A 21,728-nucleotide genomic window follows, 5' to 3' on the forward strand; every position below is an offset into this window, starting at 1 on the left:
TGGAACTCAACTATCCTTTACTCAAAGTAAACCCATTGAAATTAATGGACTTAGTCAGGTTCATTACTTTCAATGGGTCTACACCGAGTAAAACTTAGTTGAAACCACCACCAACAAACTCTTGCCTTTCTAGAAAAGTTATGATTTGCAAGGACTACATTTGACCATTTATAAGCCTTTTTCTCAACGCTTTGTCTGCCTCCAACTTTTTTTTAGATGTTTATTGTTATTTTCTGACATAGTTTAGTGCTTTTTCTAAGGCAGGATAATGCTAATTGAAATACATGCACGCCACACTGCCTCCCTCTGAAGTAAGTGAAATATGGGGAAGTCCATCTAATCCTGCTTGCCCAATTCCACGGACACTCCAGTAGCATCACTTTAACAAATTACTCGTAAAAAGCCCGATTCCCCTCCTCTCCCCTTCGGAGTTTAGGAAGGATATATTTCAACACTGTCTACAGTTCCTCAGGGCTCCTTCGGGGATTCTTGGATGCCTTGCTCTGCTGATAAATCTCAAAGAAGGAAATGTCATCTACAAACTAGATGGAGAGAATCCAAGTTTTGCCTAATACACTGTAATTTAAACACATACACACGTGTGTGCCATGTTCTCTTGAATCATTCATAGCCCATATCTGTGTAATGCTGTACCAACTGTGTCCCATCGAGATTAATGCAGCCACCAGCCTGTCAATTGATTAAATTTTTATTCTATATGCAATGTTTGATGCATTACTGTACAGTATTTTAATATTTTGTTGGAAGCCGCTCAGAGTGGCTAGGGAAGCCCAGCCAGATGGGAGGGGTATAAATAATTTATTATTATTATTATTATTATTATTATTATTATTATTATTATTATTATTCCCTTCACCCAAAGATTGCAGGGCAGTTTGCAATATAAAAACACAAAGATATATACCATATTAACAAATGAAAACAATAACCTCCACCTCGCCCCAAATACAATTTATAAGGCCATAGATTGTTATCAGACCTTCCGCTTTGGGTGAGCCTTGTTCTACACTTAAAATCACGGAAGGTCACAATATATGGAGTTGCATTCAGACTGGGTAGGGAAACATTTCCCCTGTGGGGTGTTGGGAGGTGTGCGCCACTGGCTGCCCCACACAACCCCATTGCAGCCATTTAACATGTGTGTTGGGGGAGTGTTTTGTGAATCTCCCTACTCTTAGATCAGAAACCCTGGTTAGATCTTGGTTCGTTTACACTAAATAGGGTTAAAACAAACCATGGTTTCCTGCATTTAGATGTAACAGGAAACTGTGGCTGAAAGCTTTAAACTCCCTGTGTGGATGCAGGAGGGAAGCTCACATTGGTTCTAACTTTAGGAGGATGAGAGTAGTTCAGCATTATAGAAAAAAATCACAGGAGTTGGAAGGGACCCTATGGGTTATCTAGCCCAACCCCCTGCAACACAGCGATCCTTTAAAGCCCTAAATGGCCTCGACCCAGTATACCTGAAGGAACGTCTCCACCTCCATCGTTCTACCCAGACACAGATCCAGTGCCGAGGGCCTTCTGGCAGTTCCCTCACTGCGAGAAGCCAAGTTGCAGGGAACCAGGCAGAGGGCCTTCTTGGTAGTGGCACCTGCCCTGTGGAGCACCCTCCCAGCAAATGTCAAAGAGAACAACAACTACCAAACTTTTAGAAGACATCTGAAGGCAGCCCTGTTTAGGGAAGCTTTTAATGTTTGATGTATTACTGTATTTTAATATTTTGTTGGAAGCCACCCAGAGTGGCTGGGGAAGCCCAGCCAGATGGGCAGGGTATAAATAATAAATTCTTCTTCTTCTTCTTCTTCTTCTTCTTCTTATTATTATTATTATTATTATTATTATTATTATTATTATTATCATCCTGCCCACAGCCACCCCTGGTTGGACTTGAACCACCAACCTTCTGGTTAACAGCCAGACACACTGATCCACTGCACCACACGAGGCAATCCAAACAGCAAAGAGAACACACAGCTTCCTTTGCCCCTTTCTAAAATTTGTTATAGGGAGCTGGCTGGGATTGAACCAGGAACCTTTTATATATAATTTTAATTAAATTTCCTGTCTTACAATTTAAATTGCTCATTTTTACATCCTTAAGAAATCTGTGACTTCCCCTTTTCTCTTTCCATGGTTCATTTTATATCTCATAAATCCCTGCATATTTTACAAAAACTATGCCATTCAGCATTCCATTATTGCATCCATCAAAACTTATTTGCACTGTCGAATTTATCTTAATGCTGCCAGCATTTTCAGCTGTACACAATATATTCAAAAAATGTTTTCCAATCTTCTCTAAACGTATGTTCTTCCTGATCTCATATTCTAAGTCTGCAAGCTGCGCATATTCTGTGAGAGCTTAAGTTGCCACTCTTCTCTGCTTGGGACCTCGCTTGTTTTCCATTTTGGGGCTAACAAAACACAGGACACAGTAGTGGCATACATAAATAACCTTTTTTGACACCTGGGAATATCAATCTGAATTATCCCCAACAGAAAAGACTCTGTTTTTTTGGAGGGGGGGAGGGGAAGGACTTTTAACATTTTTTTCAATTCATTGTGGATCATTTCCCAATACACTTTTACCCTTTTACAAGTCCACCACATGTGAAAGAACGTTCCTTCCACCTCTTTGCATCTCTAGCACTTATCTGATTCAGTCTTTTATGTTATGTACTGAAGTTCTCACCCTGGGCAAGCAGGGGGATACTGTAGATAGTTCAGGTCCACATATGCAAATAAGGGGTTGAAAGTGACGTTCAGTGATTGGATAGTTATAGAAAGTTGTTACAGTTACGTTGTACTGGAGCTCTATATAAGCAGGCTGGCTGAACCCTTCAGTTCAGTTCTGTTCTGGCCTATGAATAAACAAGAGCTGTTTGAAGAATCGCTGTGTCGTCTGATATGTTCACCCACAACATAACATTATACATCTTAGCAAGCTTCATGCAGGCTTGAACCAGGAACCTTTTGCACTTACACTGTTGAGCTATAGAGATTCTCTAGAGCTCTGAACCAGGTCAGTATATTGATCAATCTGAAAGCTTGGAGCAGGCCAGTGGGGGCGGAAGAGCTCTTGCCTTCTGGCCCCACCACCGGAATGCTTCACTTTCACCCAAAGTTCTTGATGAACAAAGTTGAGGCACATATAATTTGTATTCACAGGGTGTCCCTCTGCAATCAGGGAATATTCATTTATGAAGGGTATAAGGCTTCAGCTGGTGAATGTATAAAGACCTGCTATGTTTATATACGGCACATCTCTGTTTATAGAGAGCTTGCACTGCCAAATTTCCATGGAAATCCTTAAGATCCACGCAGGCCAGGATTTATTTTTATTTTTTCTAAGCCCACAAAACAAAACATGCTGTCTTGGGATCGTTTCACGCACCTCTTGCCACAAAAATGACCATGTTCTGCTCTCGTTGCTTGTGAGAGAACGGCTGGATGTGTACAAATCAGCTGTTTTGTACATAAACATGATCAGCTTGGGCTAAATTTCACTTGCCAAGCTACTACTAGGGGCACAGCTACAGAGGCCAATTGATAAGTTGGCAACATTGTCACTAAAACATGCACACAGCCAGCTCTCCGACAAGTGTAGGGTAATATCTATTCTAAATGAACAACACACAAAACTAACAGAGTTTAGTTTCAGAAACTAAATCCCAAATTACTTGTTTAACGTAGCTCATGCAAATAAATGCCTATCATGAGGGAAGATAGTGGTAAACATAATATTCAAGCTAAGTCTGCAGCCCACCAACTAGACCAGGGGTCAGCAAACTAAGGCCCACGGGCAGGATCAGGCCCAATTGCCTTCAGGATCCGGCCCATGGATTCTCCATGGATTGGCATGGGAATTCTGTTCATTAGGGCTGCGCCATTTTCCCCCTGCGCCATTCCGTTTACACACACACACACCGCAGCGGTGGCGCCTCCTCCCTCCCTCCTCCTGGCTTCTCCCCGCCCTGCCTAGAGGAGGAAGGGGGCTGGGCTGAGCTGGCTGAGCGCCATTTTAAGAAGTTCCTCTCCAGAGCCAGCCCTTTCGTGCTGTTCATCTTCCCTCTGCCATTGCTGCCCTGGTGCTCCTGTGGGCCAGAGGGAAGAGAAGAAGAAGAGTTTGGATTTGATATCCCGCTTTATCACTACCCAAAGGAGTCTCAAAGCGGCCAACATTCTCCTTTCCCTTCCTTCCCCACAAAAAACACTCTGTGAGGTGAGTGGGGCTGAGAGACTTCAAGGAAGTGTGACTAGCCCAAGGTCACCCAGCAGCTGCAGGTGGAGGAGCGGGGAATCGAACCCGGTTCCCCAGATTACGAGACCACCGTTCTTAACCACTACACCACACTGGCTCTCAAGAAAGAGGAGTGGATGAGCTTGCTCTGCCTACCCACGAGAAGCAGAAGCAGCGGTGGGGCTGGGGGGTGGAAAAAAGGACTACTTGCCCCCCTCGCCTCTTCTTCCAGCTCTCTACCCCAGGTGCTGCGTCTCTGGCCCGCCACAAGACCTGAGGGACAGTGGACCGGCCTGCGGCTTAAAATTTTTTGCTGACCCCTGAACTAGATCATAAAATTGAAGAGTCATCTAGTCCAATCCTCCACAATGCACGAATCATAGCTGAAGAATCCCATACAGATGGCCATTCAACCTCTGTTTAAAAACTTCCAATGAAGGAGAGTCCGCCATTTTGAGGTAGTCTGTTCCCCTGTCAAGCAGCTCTTACCATTAAAAGCTTCTTCCTAATGTTTAGTCAGAATCTCCAATGAATCCATGGGTCTGGGTCTTCCCCTCTGGGGCAGCAGAAAACAAGGCATGTACAAACGCCTGCATTTTCTACAACCAACTCTGCTTATGAAGATCACAGGTAACCAAACAATTTAACCGTTGTGTTGCAAACCATAGTCAGTAATATCCAAGGCAACACAATGACCAAATACAATGATACGATATCAATATACACTCTTTATATAATGTGAAATATATGAAATCACATAAACAGAATCTCTGAATTAAAAAATATGCACTCTTAATGGATATGCACAAAATATGCACTCTTAATGGATTCTCTTGAAAACATAAAACCAAATAAACATAAGTCTTATAAGTCTCAGAAAGTCTTTGAATTTGACTCCATTGGTTTGGGTCTTCCCCTCTGGGGCAGCAGAAAACAAGGCATGTACAAACGCCTGCATTTTCTACAACCAACTCTGCTTATGAAGATCACAGAAGAAACAGAAAAAGACAAGGGTAGAAGCACTTCGTTCCCACCAAGGCACACCACAAATAAGGACCAAACATCTTCACCTTGATCTGGTGTGCCGCTTCGATTATACAAAATTTGCTCCCTAGTGCTTGATTCCTTCCATCTGTTGCTCCTGTAGCCGGATGGAGGCAGGGGTGTTTTTTTATGTATATATATAGATATATAGATTTCCCATGATATAAAATGAGCATCTTTGTTACTAAAATAACTCTCAGGATTCACAGCGACTGCTGAGGTCAGGCAGAGCCCAAAACAGCCAGCAAGCAGCCAAGTAAGTCTGGAGTTCACACAAAGGAAAACTCACAGCTGTGATGAGAGTCATATGTACTTTGTCACTGGATATAAGGCTGAAGCTATTTGTATTTTCAAAAAAGATGCTCTATTGGACACTGTTAAAAGTGACCAGCCTTTCATAATAATAATAATAATAATAATAATAATAATAATAATAATAATAATAATTTATTATTTATACCCCGCCCATCTGGCTGGGCTTCCCCAGCCACTCTGGGTAGCTTACAAAAACATATTAAAATACAGTAATTCAGTAATACATCAAACATTAAACGCTTCCCTAAACAGGGCTGCCTTCAGATGTCTTCTAAAAGTTTGGTAGTTGTTGTTCTCTTTGACATCTGCTGGGAGGGCGTTCCACAGGGCAGCGCCACTACCGAGAAGGCCCTCTGCCTGGTTCCCTGTAATCTCACTTGTCGCAGCGAGGGAACTGCCAGAAGGCCCTCGGTGCTGGAACTCAGTGTATGGGCTGAACGATGGGGGTGGAGATGGTCCTTCAGGTATATAGGACCGAGGCCGTTTCGGGCTTTAAAGGTCAGCACCAACACTTTGAATTGTGCTCGGAAACGTACTGGGAGCCAATGTAGGTCTTTCAAGACCGGTGTTATATGGTCTTGGTGGCCGCTCCCAGTCACCAGTCTAGCTGCCGCGTTCTGGATTAATTGCAGTTTCCGGGTCACCTTCAAAGGTAACCCCACGTAGAGCGCATTGCAGTAGTCCAAGCAGGAGATAACCAGAGCATGCACCACTCTAGCGAGACAGTCCGTGAGCAGATAGAGTCTCAGCCTATGTACCAGATGGAGCTAGTAAACAACCTAGTGCTCTCCAATTATTTTTGAATTACAACTCCCATCAGCCCCAGACAACATAGCCATGGTTGATGGAAGATGCAGGCCAAAACAGCTTAGAGGGCACTAGGTTGGGGAAGCCTGTAAGTAGAGGATTGCTTTCTGAGAATGAATGCTGGAGAAATATCGGCCGCTGCTTGGGGGAATTGGGGTGGGAAGAAGCCCCAAACTAATTGCCAATGTGGGCAAGGTACTCAGGAATCTCAGAGCCACTTCTTAGGAGATAATTTGGTACTCAGAAACAAGTTATGAAATTCAGGCGTGTACTACTACAGGAATGGAAAGCCTTTGGCCCTCCAGATTATGCTGAACTACAACTCCCATCAGTACTAGTAAGCATGGGCCATGGCTAGGGATGATGGGAGTTGTAGTACAGCAACATCTGGAGGGCCATTAATGGACACTTCAGAATGGAAACTAAAAGAAGTGAAAATATGTCATACAAGGGGGTCCTGAAAGGCACTGAGCCCTGTGAGGAGAAATGGTGGCATTACTGTATTTTTGTTTTTTGGGGTTGCAAATAACTTTGGTGCTCCTTCTTTTTAAGTAAGAAGCAGTGAATAAATTTAATCAACCTAAACCAAACCCAGTGCTACACATTGCTGCAAATGTATAACCTGAGGCATCTTTATATAAACTACATGGAAGCAGGATTGCCAACTTAAGAAAAATAAATGGTACTGCTCTTGGGAGTTTAGCAGCAGCCTGACAAGCAAATAAAACTGAATAAAATAAGTCAATGAATGCTGCACTCCCATGCACTAAGGCGAAAACCCTCTTTATCACAGTGGAACTTGCTTCTATGCATTGATGCAGAAGCTGAGGCTGAAAGGGATTTCCCCCTGTCATGAGATAAATAGCTTTACCTGTTCTCTGCCATTAAAGGTACAGGGGTGGATCCTGTTTAGGCCCCTGGCTACACCTTCCATTTGGCCCCACCAGACCAGCCACCACTGATTGTCAGGAGCTCGGCCTACACTCGAGTAGGACCCTGGCAGAGACACATGCCCGACTGGCATGTTCCCACCCTCCTGGTTGATCATTTGGGAGCTTCAAAAGCTTTCTTCAGCCTGAACATCACAGCGACCAATGCCAACCAACACCGGCACACTTAGGGATCCACAGAGTTTGCGCGGTTGCATAACAGACCTCAGCAACTCAGCATTTTGGCTAATCTACTTTATTTACATATAAACACACACGGAGCACTGCAACATGGCTCCCTCTCTCTATAGCATCAGACAGCAAAGAGAAAAAGAACAAAGGACAATAGTTCCACTTCATGGAACACAGTAACACAAACATCCTGTTTCCGTCACTTCCCACTCTGTGGAGTTAAAACATATACCATCATGTGAAAGACAACAATCCCATGACTGCAATCACAGAGCAGGAATTCTAACATCGATCACTTGGAAACAGAAGCCATGGAAGCAAAGGAAGCATCTCAGTCAGCACCATCCTCCTCCTCATATCATGTTGGACCACAGTTCCCAGCATCCCTTACCATTGGCTAAGTTGGCTGGGATGAGTGTGGTTGTAGACCTGCAACATTGAGGGGCCCAAAGTTGAAGAACGCTGCTCTACAAAGGCCCCTTGTCACTTGGTGCTACGGCACTTGCCTTGCAGGAAAAATGTCCCACATTCAATCCATGGCATCACCAGGTAGGGCTGAGAGAGACCCCTGCCTGAAACCATGGGGGGCTAATGCCAGTCCGTGTCAGCAGTACTGAGGTGGAGATATTTTAATAAATAGAAGTCTTAGCAGACCAGAAGCTGAACATGAATCAACAGTGTGATGCAGCTTTTAAAAAAAGGCTAATGCTATTCTAGGCTATATCAACTTGGAAACCAAGCATGATGAGGAATGGTTGAAGGAGTACGTTTAGTCTGGAAAAGAGGAGACTGAGAGATGCAATCTTCAAATATCTTTTTTAAAAAATCATTTTTATTACGTCTCCTAAAATATTTCAAAACATCTATCGTTGTATACAACCCCCCCCCCAAACCCCCCACAAAATACGGTGGTACCTCTGGTTAAGAACTTAATTCGTTCTGGAGGTCCGTTCTTAACCTGAGGTACCACTTTAGCTAATGGGGCCTTCCGCTGCCGCCGCTGCACAATTTCTGTTCTCATCCTGAAGCAAAGTTCTTAACCCGAGGTACTATTTCTGGGTTAGCGGAGTCTGTAACCTTAAGCATCTGTAACTTGAAGTGTCTGTAACCCGAGGTACCACTATCTAAGGGGCTGCCACATGGATGATAGTGCAAGCTTGTTTTCTCCTACTCCGGAGGGTAGGACCCAAATCAATTGCTTCTGAGTTATAAGAAAGGTGGTTTCAACTAAACATCAGGACTCCACTTGGAGGTTTTTAAGCAGAGGTTGGCTGGCCATCTCTCATGGATGCTTTAGTTGAGATTCCTGGATTGCAGGCAGTCAGACTACACAATCGTTGGGGTCCCTTTCAACATTACAATTTTATGATTCTATGACCAGGTATATAGCAGTTTCTCATGTAGTTGCTGACTGGTTATTTTGATCCCCCACGTACCACTTCCCTCCAAAACCTTGTTGTTAACAAGGTACATAGGTTTTTGTTTGGACAACAAAATCACAGCACATAGGGAGAGGAGGACCAACCCTTATCTCCCAAGCCACACTTCCAACTAAATCCCCGACCCTTCACTGCTATTCGGAAGATTCTCCCATTGCCACTATGGGAGCAAATAGGACCGCCAGCTGCAAAGGGGAGGGGTTTTTTGCTGGGTTCATCCTTGTGTAGAGAAGAATTAAGCTTACTAGCTGTAAGCTAGTAATTGAATTGTCCATATCATGGAATAAAGTGGCAGTATATAACACAGGGACGCGGGTGGCCCTGTGGCCTAAACCACAGAGCCTAGGGTTTGCCGATCAGAAGGTCAGCAGTTCGAATCCCTGCAACGGGGTGAGCTCCCGTTGATTTGTCCCAGCTCCTGCCAACCTAGCAGTTCAAAAGCACGTCAAAGTGCAAGTAGATAAATGGGTACCACTGCGGTGGAAAGGTAAACGGCGATTCCGTGAGCTGCTCTGGTTTCGCCAGAAGCGGCTTAGTCATGCTGGCCACATGACCTGGAAGCTGTCTGCGGACAAACACCGGCTCCCTTGGCCTATAGAGCGAGATGAGCGCGCAACCCCAGAGTCGTCCACGACTGGACCTAATGGTCAGGGGTACCTTTACCATTTTATATGAAAATGAACATTATTTTTCATTTCACTGTACCAAAGGTGTTGTTCCATTTCAAAAAATAAAATTTTATTTTATGGTTTACTATTGTTTGTATTTTGAATTAGATATATATGGGGCACCAAAATATTTTAAGTGTTTAGGTCAGGGGTCAGCAAACTACGGTGCGTGGGCTGCATACGTTAAACCACCTCCCAGCCCTTGCTGTCCGCTCGGTAAGTCCCCATGCAGAGCTAAGCCGGCGCAGCACACTGGTTTAACTCCAGGCAGGAACTGACTTCCGGGACACAGCCATGGCTTCCTATTGGCTGCAGGAAGCTCCTGCAGCCAATAGGAAGCCGCAGATGCTGCCTCCTCCCCTGCCATGGCTCCGAAAGCCGGCGGGGAAAGAGTAGCGGGCATATGTGCATGGGTGTGCATGCTCCCGCACGCAGGCAATCCAGCCCACTGGCAGAAAAGTTTGCCGACCCCTGGTTTAGGTGCTCTAAAGGTCTTAATCTGGCCTTCCCATGTATATCTAATTGGCCGCTGTGAGGACAGGATATTGGACTACATGCCTGGCCTGATCCTGCTGGCTCCTCTTAAGTTTATGCATTGCAAGGACCAGATGGTTTCTCCCAGCTCTACAATTCTATGGTTCTATGTTCCTAACTTCCATCAGCTGCAGCCAGCAGGGCTGATAGGACTACAACTCCCATCTTCAGTGGTGCTTATCCATCCTTGCTACCAACTTGCATCCTCTATCACAGCATTCTCTAACCTGGTGCCCTTCAGAGGTTTTGGGGCTACAAGTCCCATCAGTGACACCTGGCTTGAGAGCAGTACATGTGAAAAGGATCTAGGAGTCTTGGCTGACCACAAACTTGACATGAGCCAACAGTGTGACGCGGCAGCTAAAAAAGCCAATGCAATTCTGGGCTGCATCAATAGGAGTATAGCATCTAGATCAAGGGAAGTAATAGTGCCACTGTATTCTGCTCTGGTCAGACCACACCTGGAGTACTGTGTCCAGTTCTGGGCACCACAGTTCAAGAAGGACACTGACAAACTGGAACGTGTCCAGAGGAGGGCAACCAAAATGGTCAAAGGCCTGGAAACGATGCCTTATGAGGAACGGCTAAGGGAGCTGGGCATGTTTAGCCTGGAGAAGAGGAGGTTAAGGGGTGATATGATAGCCATGTTCAAATATAGGATGTCACATAGAGGAGAGAGAAAGGTTGTTTTCTGCTGCTCCAGAGAAGCGGACACGGAGCAATGGATCCAAACTACAAGAAAGAAGATTCCACCTAAACATTAGGAAGAACTTCCTGTCAGTAAGAGCTGTTCGACAGTGGAATTTGCTGCCAAGGAGTGTGGTGGAGTCTCCTTCTTTGGAGGTCTTTAAGCAGAGGCTTGACAACCATATGTCAGGAGTGCTCTGATGGTGTTTCCTGCTTGGCAGGGGGTTGGACTCGATGGCCCTTGTGGTCTCTTCCAACTCTAGGATTCTATGATTCTATGATTCAGTTGCAGGCAGCATCCAAAGAGTGCCATGCTGGAGATGGCAGAGAGACTGAGTCAGCATCACATCATTTCCAGGGGGGAAATAGGGGGATACAAGAAAAACAAAAGTATGCTGAGAAAGCCGGCAAAAATCCTCAAGCTGCCAGTGTTGCTACTTAGTCAGCACAAGTAGGTCAAACAGGAGCAGGAGGGGAGGCAGACAACAGTATTAATATATTGCCTACATTTTCTATAAGCGCAGCCCCAAGTCTCACATTACCCTCCAAGCAAGAGGCACTCACACATACACATCTCTAGGCAAAAGAGCAGCCCCAGGCACAACACGACCTAGAATTTTTTTAAAGGAAAATTTCTGTCCATTCCTTTGGCTGAGCAAAAAAAAAAGGGTTAGAAGTTTCCCCGTCACTGGAATGCCATTAAAAACAACAAAATTGTATTTTGTTCACGAGTAGGAGACACGCAATTAAGAGGCTCACAGTCTTGCCAGAAATACAAAGTAGGAGTTCAGAATTCCAGCGACACATTTAGGCTTCTCTTCCCCAAGCATTGACTCCTACTACAGTGGTGCCCCGCAAGACGAATGCCTCGGAAGACGAAAAACTCGCAAGACGAAAGGGTTTTGCGGTTTTTGAGGTGCTTCGTAAGACGAATATGGGCTTGCTTCGCAAAACGAAAAAGTCTTGCGAGTTTGTTTCCTTTTGAAGCGGGAACTGGGCTGGCAGGGAGCGAGCGAGGGAGCAACCTACCTTTTCCAGAGGGATCCTCTTCTGGAGAGGGCACAGAGGAGGCAGGTGGACTGGGATCCAGCGGATCTGGCTGGGTCTCTGGGCCGCCGCCGCCTCTGCCTCTCTCTCTCTCTCCCCCTCCCCACGTGGCTGCTCCATTTTGCCCTAACTGCACGAAGGCAGGAGGAGGCGGGACAAAGGAGGAGGAGGAGGCATCCACTGCGCTTGGGCCGCCGCGAAGGCGCCTTTGCGGGGGTGGGAAGAAGCCGAAAGCAGCTGCCGAGACTGTGGGGAGCCCGGCGGCGTGGCACAAGGTAATGGGGGAGCAAGGGAGAGTCCGCGCCGGGCGCTTCGTGCGTCCGCCCTTGGTTCCTAGGCTCAAACTTCCTTTGGCACCTCGTGGAGAGAGAGGGAGAGGAGCGGGCTGGGGCTTTGATGTGGGACGCAGTTTGGCGGAGCAAAGACGTGGCAAGGCTTGGCGACAGAGGAAGGGGGGCTGTTTTCGTGGGGAGGTGGGAGGGCGTGTCTTTGCCTCTTCCCGGCAACAGATCCTCCAGGCTGGGGAAACTCCTCCTGCTGGGGAGCGACCCGCTTTGTGCTTTGCCCGCTATCCCATTATAATGCAGTACCAGGGTGCATCCGTGCTTCGCAAGACGAAAGAATCCGCAAGACGAAGAAACTCGCAGAACGGATTAATTTCGTCTTGCGAGGCACCACTGTACTGTAGTGCAATAGATGGTACGGACTGCGGAATCAGCTGGCCATCCTCAGAGAGGGAATGACAAGGCTTGCATCTCTCAAGGGACGTATCCTTTTTAGGTTGTGAGCCTGTGGCTAAGGATTGTCTCATTTTGATTGGATGTAAGCTGCTCCAGGAGACCTTTTGGCTGAAGAACAGAAGTACAAATTATCCAAATGGAGCGTCTTCGGCCCTGTATACCTGAAGGAGCGTCTCCGCCCCCATTGTTCAGCTCGGACACTGAGATCCAGCTCCGAGGGCCTTCTGGCGGTTCCCTCACTGCAAGAAGTGAGGTTACAGGGAACCAGGTAGAGGGAGGGCCTTCTCAGTATTAACGCCACCCTGTGGAACACCCTCCTGTCAGATGTCAAGGAAATAAACAACTACAGTGGTATCTTGGGTTAAGTAATTAATTCGATCCGGAGGTCCGTTCTTAACCTGAAAGTGTTCTTAACCTGAAGCACCACTTTAGCTAATGGGGCCTCCTGCTGCCGCTGTGCCGCCAAAGCATGATTTCTGTTCTCATCATGAAGCAAAGTTCTTAACCCGAGGTAATATTTATGGGTTAGCGCAATCTGAAACCTGAAGCATATGTAATCCGAGGTACCACTGTACATGACTTTTAGAAGACATCGGAAGGCTTTAAATGGTACAGGGATTCTTTAAATGGTTGGTGTTTTATTGTGTTTTTAATATTTGTTGCAAGACACCCAGAGTAGCTGGGGCAACCCAGTCAGGTGGGTGGCATATTATTACTACTACTACTACTACTACTTGTCCCAATGGACACCCTCCACCACTGCCTGCAAGGCTGTCAAACTATCACAGCCATGTCATGTGAGTTGGGACACTGCTATTGTGCCACTCATTCTTCAACCACTCACCAGGGACGAATCTACACTCATGGCTTTTAACGTTAAGGAAGGGTTTTGATAACCATATGGACACATGGCATCCTACTTTTAACGTTCATAATGAATTATAAAAATGCGACACCACAGGGTGTTGCATAGCAACCAGCAACTGGTAATAGCGAGAGAGAATTTTAACGAAAGAAACAAAGGTTAAAAAAAAAAAGCTTTCTTTTTATAAGTACACCCTGTGATGTTTTAGAACAATATAGGTAATACCGTTCTAATGACGTTAAACAGGTCTGTGTAGATCCTGCCCAGGACTCAGGTAGGGCACACCTGGATATGATTCTAGTGTAGCACAATGCGGTTCCATCCGTGTTGAATCTCACCTATTTCCTAAAGCCACCATGTTAATTGACAGCAGAGACCCCATGTTCAGGCTCATCCCCAGGAGGGGAGGGAGGAGGAGAAAATACTGTCCTGCATTACAGTGCTATTGTGAGGATTGCAAGAAGATGGTGCATGCAAACACCTCTGAGAAACAACGGCAACAATGTTCTAATCAGTGATGGGGTACAAAAATGAACCAGCAAATTTGACAAAGGAAAATATAGGAGCATTCGTCTGCCGAAGATGCGTAGAAAGCAAATACTAATAGCACAAATATTAAAAGATATTCCTTACCAGCGTTAGGGTGAACGGGTGGCTTTCTACTGATGACACGCTGGGACAATGCAGAATGATGTACTGAAATGGCAAAGAGGTCTCTTAGAGATGCTGCTTCTAATATGCAGTAAGTCTTCCCCACTTCCCTCCAGAAACTCAGCCTCCCAATCAAACTCCTCAACCCTGTTTATTTTAGCTCTGCGGATTTTATTCCTCTGACCTCATTTGTAAATTGCTTTGTTGCAGCATAGTTCCTTTTAAGCATTCATACATAACGTGCCCACTCCAATTGCTTTCTCTCAAGCTGTTGTCTTATTAAGTGGCTGATGTTTCTAGCGGTATTTGGCACTGGAGTTTGTGGGGTGGGTGTTTGCAACATGATTATCATTGGATTTTATTATCCAAATGTGGCAAAAAAAAAACCAAAGGTCCATCGCTGAGTCTATCAATACAAGCAGCCCAGTATAAACTGCTGCTATGGTGCAGCTAGGCCTAACAAAATTTATTCAGAGATAACGATTTAAATGTTGGAAGTGCTCAGTCACAAATTTCCACCTGGTGGGATCATCAAGCGGCATTTGATTTTTGGAGCAGGAGTATGGAATTGGCTCTGCTGATGCATTTGCATCAAGAAAGAGATGTTCAACAATGGAACGGTCTCCCTACAGAGCTTGGGGACACTCCCACCTTGCAGGTTTTCAAGCAGAGGTTGTGTGCCATCTGTCATAGATGATGTACAGTCATAGCTCAGGTTACAGACGCTTCAGGTTGTGTTTTTTTGGGTTACAGACCGCCGAAACCCGAAAGTACCAGAATGGGTTACTTCCAGGTTTCGGTGGTTGTGCATGCACAGAAGCGCCAAATCGGAACCCATGCATGTGCAGATGTGCTGTTGCAGGTTGCGGATGCTGCAGGTTGCAAACGTGCATTCCGCACGGATCATGTTCACAACCTGAGCATCCACTGTATAGTGTAAATGGGTCCCAACCCAGCAAATACCAGTTGCTGGGAAGAGATAGTCTTCTTGCCTTGCCTATTGTCTTCCCAGAAGCTCCTGGTTGGCACGCTCGGAAACAGGGCGTTAGCCAAGACGGACCCCTGGCCTGATCCAACAGGGCTCTTATGCCCTTATACACTGTCTGCTTTCGGATCTTTGTTTTTACTGAGTTTGGCTCTCTCTGAGAACACATGGATTGGGTTTGCGGCCTAACCTTAATTCCAGTTTCTGCTCCTACCCCACTCTCCTGCATTTTCTGTTGCATATAATAGTAAACCTTGTGGATATCTAACAAAGATGGAGGAGGAGGAGGAGGAGGAGTTTGGATTTGATATCCCGCTTTATCACTACCCAAAGGAGTCTCAAAGCAGCTAACATTCTCCTTTCCCTTCCTCTCCCACAACAAACACGTGGGGCTGAGAGACTTCAAAGAAGTGTGACTAGCCCAAGGTCACCCAGCAGCTGCATGCGGAGGAGCAGGGAAGCGAACCTGGTTCACCAGATTACAAGTCTACCGCTCTTAACCACTACACCACACTGGCTCTTTCCCTGAAGGATTCAGGAGATGACAAAACAAAGTATTTTTTTCACACCGTGCAGTGCTAAACTCTGGGACTTGTACCTCCAGGAAGCAATGACTGTCACTGACGTGGGTGGCTTTCGAAGGAGATTAGACAAATTCAAAGAGGATAAGGCAATCAATGTCTACTAACCATGATGGCCATTCTCTGCCTCCACAGTTGGAGGCAGCAATGCTGTGAAATACAGTTCCTGGAAGCCAGAGGAGTGGGAAATGCTCTTGAGTTCAGTTCCTGCTTGCCAATTTCCCAGAGGCATGTGAGAACATTGACCTAGCAGGCTCTTCTTATGTTCAGGACACAAGAGTTCAGGGGCCAGGAATAGAATCCATTAGCTCACCTGTCCAGGTCTCGCTTTGAAGTCCTCCTTCACCATCCGCACCTCAAGGACATCGCAGGGGTGGCTGATGGCCGCAGTTATCGTGACAGGCTTATTGCTACTACAGATGTAGCGGTAAAGCCTTTCAGCACAGTACAAACACAACGGTCCAGAGATCCAGAGCCATGTCTGAAAAGTGGGGGACATGACCAAAGTCTTGTAAGCCAAAACACTGACTAGTAAGCCAGTATTCAAAACCCAGATGTGCCTCCATGGAGTCACAGATTTGAATCTGGGTCCACTCAGGCCTTCTCTGGCACTCTAAGCACAACACTGCCGTCACAGTAAAACACTTCATATTAGAAGAGGCATTACCATCTCTTGCAGAGAAAAGAGGGAAGTCCCCAATTAGAATTGTGCTTAGAACTTGCAAATAAATGTAAATACCTGCATTGAAAATAAAACTTTAAAAAGTCTGCTAACAAAAGACATTTAGTCCAACAACCTTTAGTTTAACTGACAACCTTTCGTCAGCTGTTTTAGTGCAGCAATCCCTGTTCACTGATTAAACGTTGCAGCAGACTTCTTTTAGCCAGATTGCCTCTGGCTTGTATGCCCCTTAGTACCTCTGTTTTTTCTTCCAAACCATCTCCTCAGACCTCAAACAGAACCACAAAGGCACACATGTGCAAGTTTGAAATCTTGGCCTAAATGACAATTTCTCATTCCCTCAAACTTATCTGAAAACAGCTTTTTTTCCCCGAGCAGTTGGAATGTTTATGAACATTCCGTGTTTTCACATCAGCAAAGCCAATTGGTTTCCTCACTACCAGGAGCAAAATACAGCGAAGATGTTCATACAAACCTCAGGGAAATGGGCTTGAAACTTCGGTTCCTCAGTGCACACAAAGCTGCTTTGAAGAAGTGGTTCCAGCTCCAACAACCCTCCAGGGAGAGGTTCCAGGGCATTTTCAGACGGCAGCTTTTCAAAACCAGGCGCAAATTGCCTGTCCTCCTGAATTGTTGCATTAGGGTTCAAACACCCTGGCGGGTGCTCCTTTAAATTAATTTGGTATTTCAGAACTCCTCTAGAGAAATACAAAGAGAGAAACGTTTTGTTTTGTTCTCCTTTTAAAAATTTGAATTTCTCCCCATCTGAAGTTCTGATGAGCAGAAAATAACTGATCAAAATGTACAACCTTAATCATCATAAGCCATGCATATCTTGCAGTTTCCTGTGTGATCCACATCCTCAGTACACTCTACACCTGTTCCCCCACTCCGCTGGCCTGGGCGGCGGAGGCAGCCTCCTTGCTGCCGCCACTTCCTCCCGCTCGGATCTTGGCCATCTCAGCCGGAAGGAAGGGGCGTTGCCCAGAGGCGTCCGTGGCTTCGGATTGGCTGTAGGAGCTTCCTGTGGCCAATCTGAAGCCGCGCCAGCGTCACGGAAGTCAGTCCCCACGTGGCAAGGCCCCCGCGCCGCACCGGTTTAGCGCGGGGGCTGACCGAGCGGATGGTAGGGTCCACAAAGTTCGTGTGCGGGATTAACGAGCCTGGCGGGCCACATTCGGGCCCCAGGCCTTAGTTTGCCGACCCCTGACCTAAGCCCTCAGCTCAGAAAATCAGCCATCAGCAGAAGCCACCTTAGAACAGAGAGATAATATCAATTCTTTAGGGAACAATCCTGTCCTTCTATTAATTTTATGGTTAGCGGCATATTATGCTTCAGCGGGAGAGAAAGGAAGGGAAATAACCTGTCTTCTATTGAAACAAGGCCAATACTGGCCTTTGCAGAAATAATATGCCTGAGAGCCCTGGTCCTTTATTGGTTTCAGATTTGCATTTATATTAAAATGAAGGGGATTTGAAGACACAATTAGGAATCAAAAGTGGTGCAGGGGGCAATACAAGGAAATCCAGTTCTGCCCACAAAACACACATGAATAGTTAAGAATAGTGAGGTGCCAAGGTAAGGAATTTCTATGGGTTCCCCTCTTTTTCCAATAGATGTTATTGCATATAATAATCAACACTCTTTGTAGATGTTGAGCGACGCTGGAGAAATGTAACAAACTACATCCTGTGTGATCCCTCCTAAGGTGGGAGGGGATAACTCAAAAGCAAACATTCTTCTGTTTGGCTTCTGTTTCGTACAATCAAATAAGTTTTCTAACTTTTGTTTTGTTGCAGTAAACACAATAAAAATAAAAGAATGGAAAGGAAATAGCTGACTTAGGAAGGAAAATGAAAACCTTTTTCAGATACAGAAGTATATACACAAGACATACTCTTCTGAAAGGGACACGTTGTAGTGAATCATCTACTAATGCCCTGATTCTCTGCCAAGGTATACAATATATTATTGCAAATTTAGAAGCACACAAAGCACTTGACAGCAGAAGCAGTGCTACATTATTCATTTTTGTCACCAGCACTGACTTATGAGACTATACCTAAAAGTGCCAAAAATACAGTAGCTCTGCTTAGTGCTGGGCTGAAATCCCTCTCCTAATTTTGCATTCTCATTCACAAAATCAGGAGGGAGACATGGGGTCAAAACTCCTGGGTGCTCCTCCGGCTCCATGGCTTGCGGGTGCCATTTTGTTTCCCCCAGAATACCCGTGAGAACCAGGCTAAGTAATCATGGATATATTTTCTCTGTGGTGTGCTGTTAGTAGCATACTCTAGTTTGTGTACATTAATGGAATTGTGAGGAGGGGGCTTGGGAAAGGAACCTAGGAAGCTGTCTTAAACCAAGCCAGACCAATGATCCATCTAGCTCACAATGGTCAGCAAACAAGGTTCTCTCCCAGGCTTGTTTGGAGTTGCCAAAGATTGAAGCTGGAGCAGTCTGAATTCAAGACAGGTACTTTACCATTGAGCAATGGTCCTCCCCAAAACCTCAGGTACACACATATTATCCAGGCCTTGTGAATGACTCGACTTGCAAAACGATTGAAGGAAAGCTCGGGTTTGTATTTAAGGATTTAAGGACACATATTGGCTGTTGATCTCGAACACAGCAGCCACTCATATCACAGATCACCTCTAGCAAACAAGATTTGCTCCCCATTGAGCGGGCATAGAAGTTGGTCCATGTCCTTTCAGGAACGGGATATTTCCATGTTATTTGATTTCCAGGAAAAGATCTCTTTGCAGCCTCCTTAACCTTGAAAATTGCAAGAGTAAAGAGACCAAATTTGGGGTGGTACAGTGGCATACAAATCCCAGGTTCAGTCATCGGATATCTGTAGGCAGGGCTTGGAATATCCACTGTCTGCAATCGTGGAGAGCTTTGACCAATGAGTGAAGACAATAAAAACACAAGAGGTTTTAAAAAAGTAAAGGTAAAGGGTCCCTGGACAATTAAGTCCAGTCAAGGGCGACTATGGGGTTGCAGCGCTCATCTTGCTTTCAAGCTGAGGGAGCCACCGTTTGTCCACAGACAGCTTTCTGGGTCATGTGGCCAGCATGACTAAATTGCTTCTGACGCAACGGGACACCATGACGGAAACCAGAGCGCACAGAAACGCTGTTTACCTTCCTGCTGCAGTGGTACCTATTTATCTACCGTATTTTTCGCTCCATTGGACGCACCGGACCATAGGACGCACCAGACCATAGGAGGGGGAGAACAGAAATTTTTTTCCCCTTGTTCTCCCCCTCTAAAACAAGGTGCGTTCAAGGTACATTCACCAGAGCTTGTGGGGCTGGCGGTGGGGGGAAGCGCTGCTTCCCCCCACCGCCAGCCTCAAAGATCCCTGAAGCCTTTGGAGCGCAGCGCCCCGCTGCCCTACAGAGGTTTGCGCGCAGCCATCCCCAAGCTAGAGCAGTGAGACGGAGCCCTCCGTCTCACTGTTCTGGCTTGGGAACAGCCTTGCTAGCTTCTGCAGGACAGTGGGGTGAAGGCACCGTCCCCAAGCTAGAGCAGCGAGACGGAGCGCTCCGCAGTGCTCCGTCTTCCTGTTCTGGCTTTGGGCTTAGCGGCGCAGCCTGCATTCGCTCTATAGGACGTACACACATTTCCCCTTAATTTTTGGAGGGGGAAATGTGTGTCCTATAGAACGAAAAATACGGTACTTGCGCTGGCATGCTTTTGAACTGATAGACTGGCAGAATCTGGGACAGAGCAACGGGAGCTCCCCCCGTCCTGTGGAATCGAACCGCCGACCTTCTGATCGGCAAGCCCAAGAGGCTCCATGGTTTAGACCACAGCACCACCCACGTCCCTAAGAACACAAGAAGAGCCTACTGGATCTAATTTAGTATTGTCTTCTCACAGTGACCAATCAGACATCCTTAGGAAACCTGCAAGCAAAGACCTGAGAACCAGAGCACTCTCCCTTCCTGTGGCTTCTAGGAACTGGTGTTCAGAGGCATACTGCCTCCAACTGTGAAGCCACAACATAGCCATCATGGCAAGCGGCCATTAGTAGCCCTCTCCTCCATGAATTTGTCTAACCTTCCAAGTTGGTGGCCATCACTGCCCCTTGTGCGTGAGAGTCCCATGGTTTAACTATGTGCTATGTGAAGAAGTTCTCCCCCCCCCAAAAAAAAAAAAAATCTGTCCTGAATCTTTCAAAATTCAGCTTCACTGGTGGTCCATCAGTTCCAGTGCTTTGAGAGATGGAGAAAAACTTTTCCCTCTCCACTTTCTCTTCACCATGAATAATTTTATAAATTAGTATCATGTCGTCTGTTCTCTAAACTCAAACACTGCAACCTCTCCTCACATGGAGGAGTCTTGGTTGCCTAAGAGCCAATGTGGTGTAGTGGTTAAGAGTGGTAATCTGGTGAACCGGGTTCGTGTCTCCGCTCCTCCACATGCAGCTGCTGGGTGACCTTGGGCTAGTCACACTTCTCTGAAGTCTCTCAGCCCCACTCACCTCACAGAGTGTTTGTTGTGGGGGAGGAAGGGAAAGGAGAATGTTAGCCGCTTTGAGACTCTTTTGGGTAGTGATAAAGCGGGATATCAAATCCAAACTCTTCTTCTTTCTTCTTGGCTAGGTGGCTCAATGGTCTGAGAATAGCACAGATCCCTGATCTCACATGGGATTACACATTTCCCCAACCTCAACTGAAGAAATCAACTTGCTTCTCCATGGGGAGGGAGGAGGGGGAAGTATTGTTACAAACTTGCTCCCCATCCAAACTTCATTGCAGATCCACTAACTGCTCCCCTTCCACACTCTCGATGGCCAAGTATTCATTTTCCTCCGGCGGTTCTGCACTAGATCAAAGCCTGAGCAGATGAAGTCTTAGGAAGTGTTTTGCCCATCTGGCTCTTGTTGTGGCAATGACTCAGCCATCAACGTATAGGCCATTTATCCAGGCAGAGCAACTGGCAACTGGCAAAACTCCATCGCAGCAAAGAGAACAAAGGTGATTAACACCAGCTGAGGACGTGGTCCCAGAGGCTCCCATAACTCCAACGTCTGCTATGTCATTGATTGAGAGCATGTGTCTGGGCCCTGGCCAGCTTGGCTAATGTTGGCTAAACTCAGAGGACCAGCCTGTTTAGGCTCGGACCAAACATTAGTCACCCATTGCACTTTTTTGTTTTTCAGAAACCAAAACAGCAAAGTGAGAGAACATGGGAACATTGGGGGGGTACCATTCCAGGGTTCAGAGGACCCAGAGGCAAACTGCAAAAATATCAAAAGAGGACGGAATGTATGACATAGGATG

At 46.1% G+C, this 21,728-nt stretch overlaps 1 protein-coding gene and 1 long non-coding RNA gene across 4 annotated transcripts in view; both read right to left on the bottom strand.

Moving 5' to 3' along the window:
- The window catches only part of LOC309530691, a 228,983-nt gene that overhangs the window by 91,975 nt on the left and 115,280 nt on the right, over nucleotides 1–21,728 (bottom strand). The window lies entirely within an intron of this gene.
- NOX4 (NADPH oxidase 4) overlaps nucleotides 1–21,728 on the bottom strand; it is a 104,587-nt gene that overhangs the window by 47,058 nt on the left and 35,801 nt on the right. For all 3 annotated transcript variants that reach the window (XM_082219354.1, XM_082219353.1, XM_082219352.1), the window contains exons 9-11: nucleotides 16,906–17,128; nucleotides 16,062–16,229; nucleotides 14,165–14,227 (exon numbers count right to left, since the gene is read on the bottom strand). In XM_082219354.1, coding sequence (XP_082075480.1) covers nucleotides 14,165–14,227; nucleotides 16,062–16,229; nucleotides 16,906–17,128 — 454 coding nt within the window. The remainder of the gene's footprint in view (nucleotides 1–14,164; nucleotides 14,228–16,061; nucleotides 16,230–16,905; nucleotides 17,129–21,728) is intronic.

Source organism: Podarcis vaucheri, assembly GCF_965113315.1.
Source record: "Podarcis vaucheri genome assembly, chromosome: 4".
Taxonomy (NCBI): Eukaryota; Metazoa; Chordata; class Lepidosauria; order Squamata; family Lacertidae; genus Podarcis; species Podarcis vaucheri.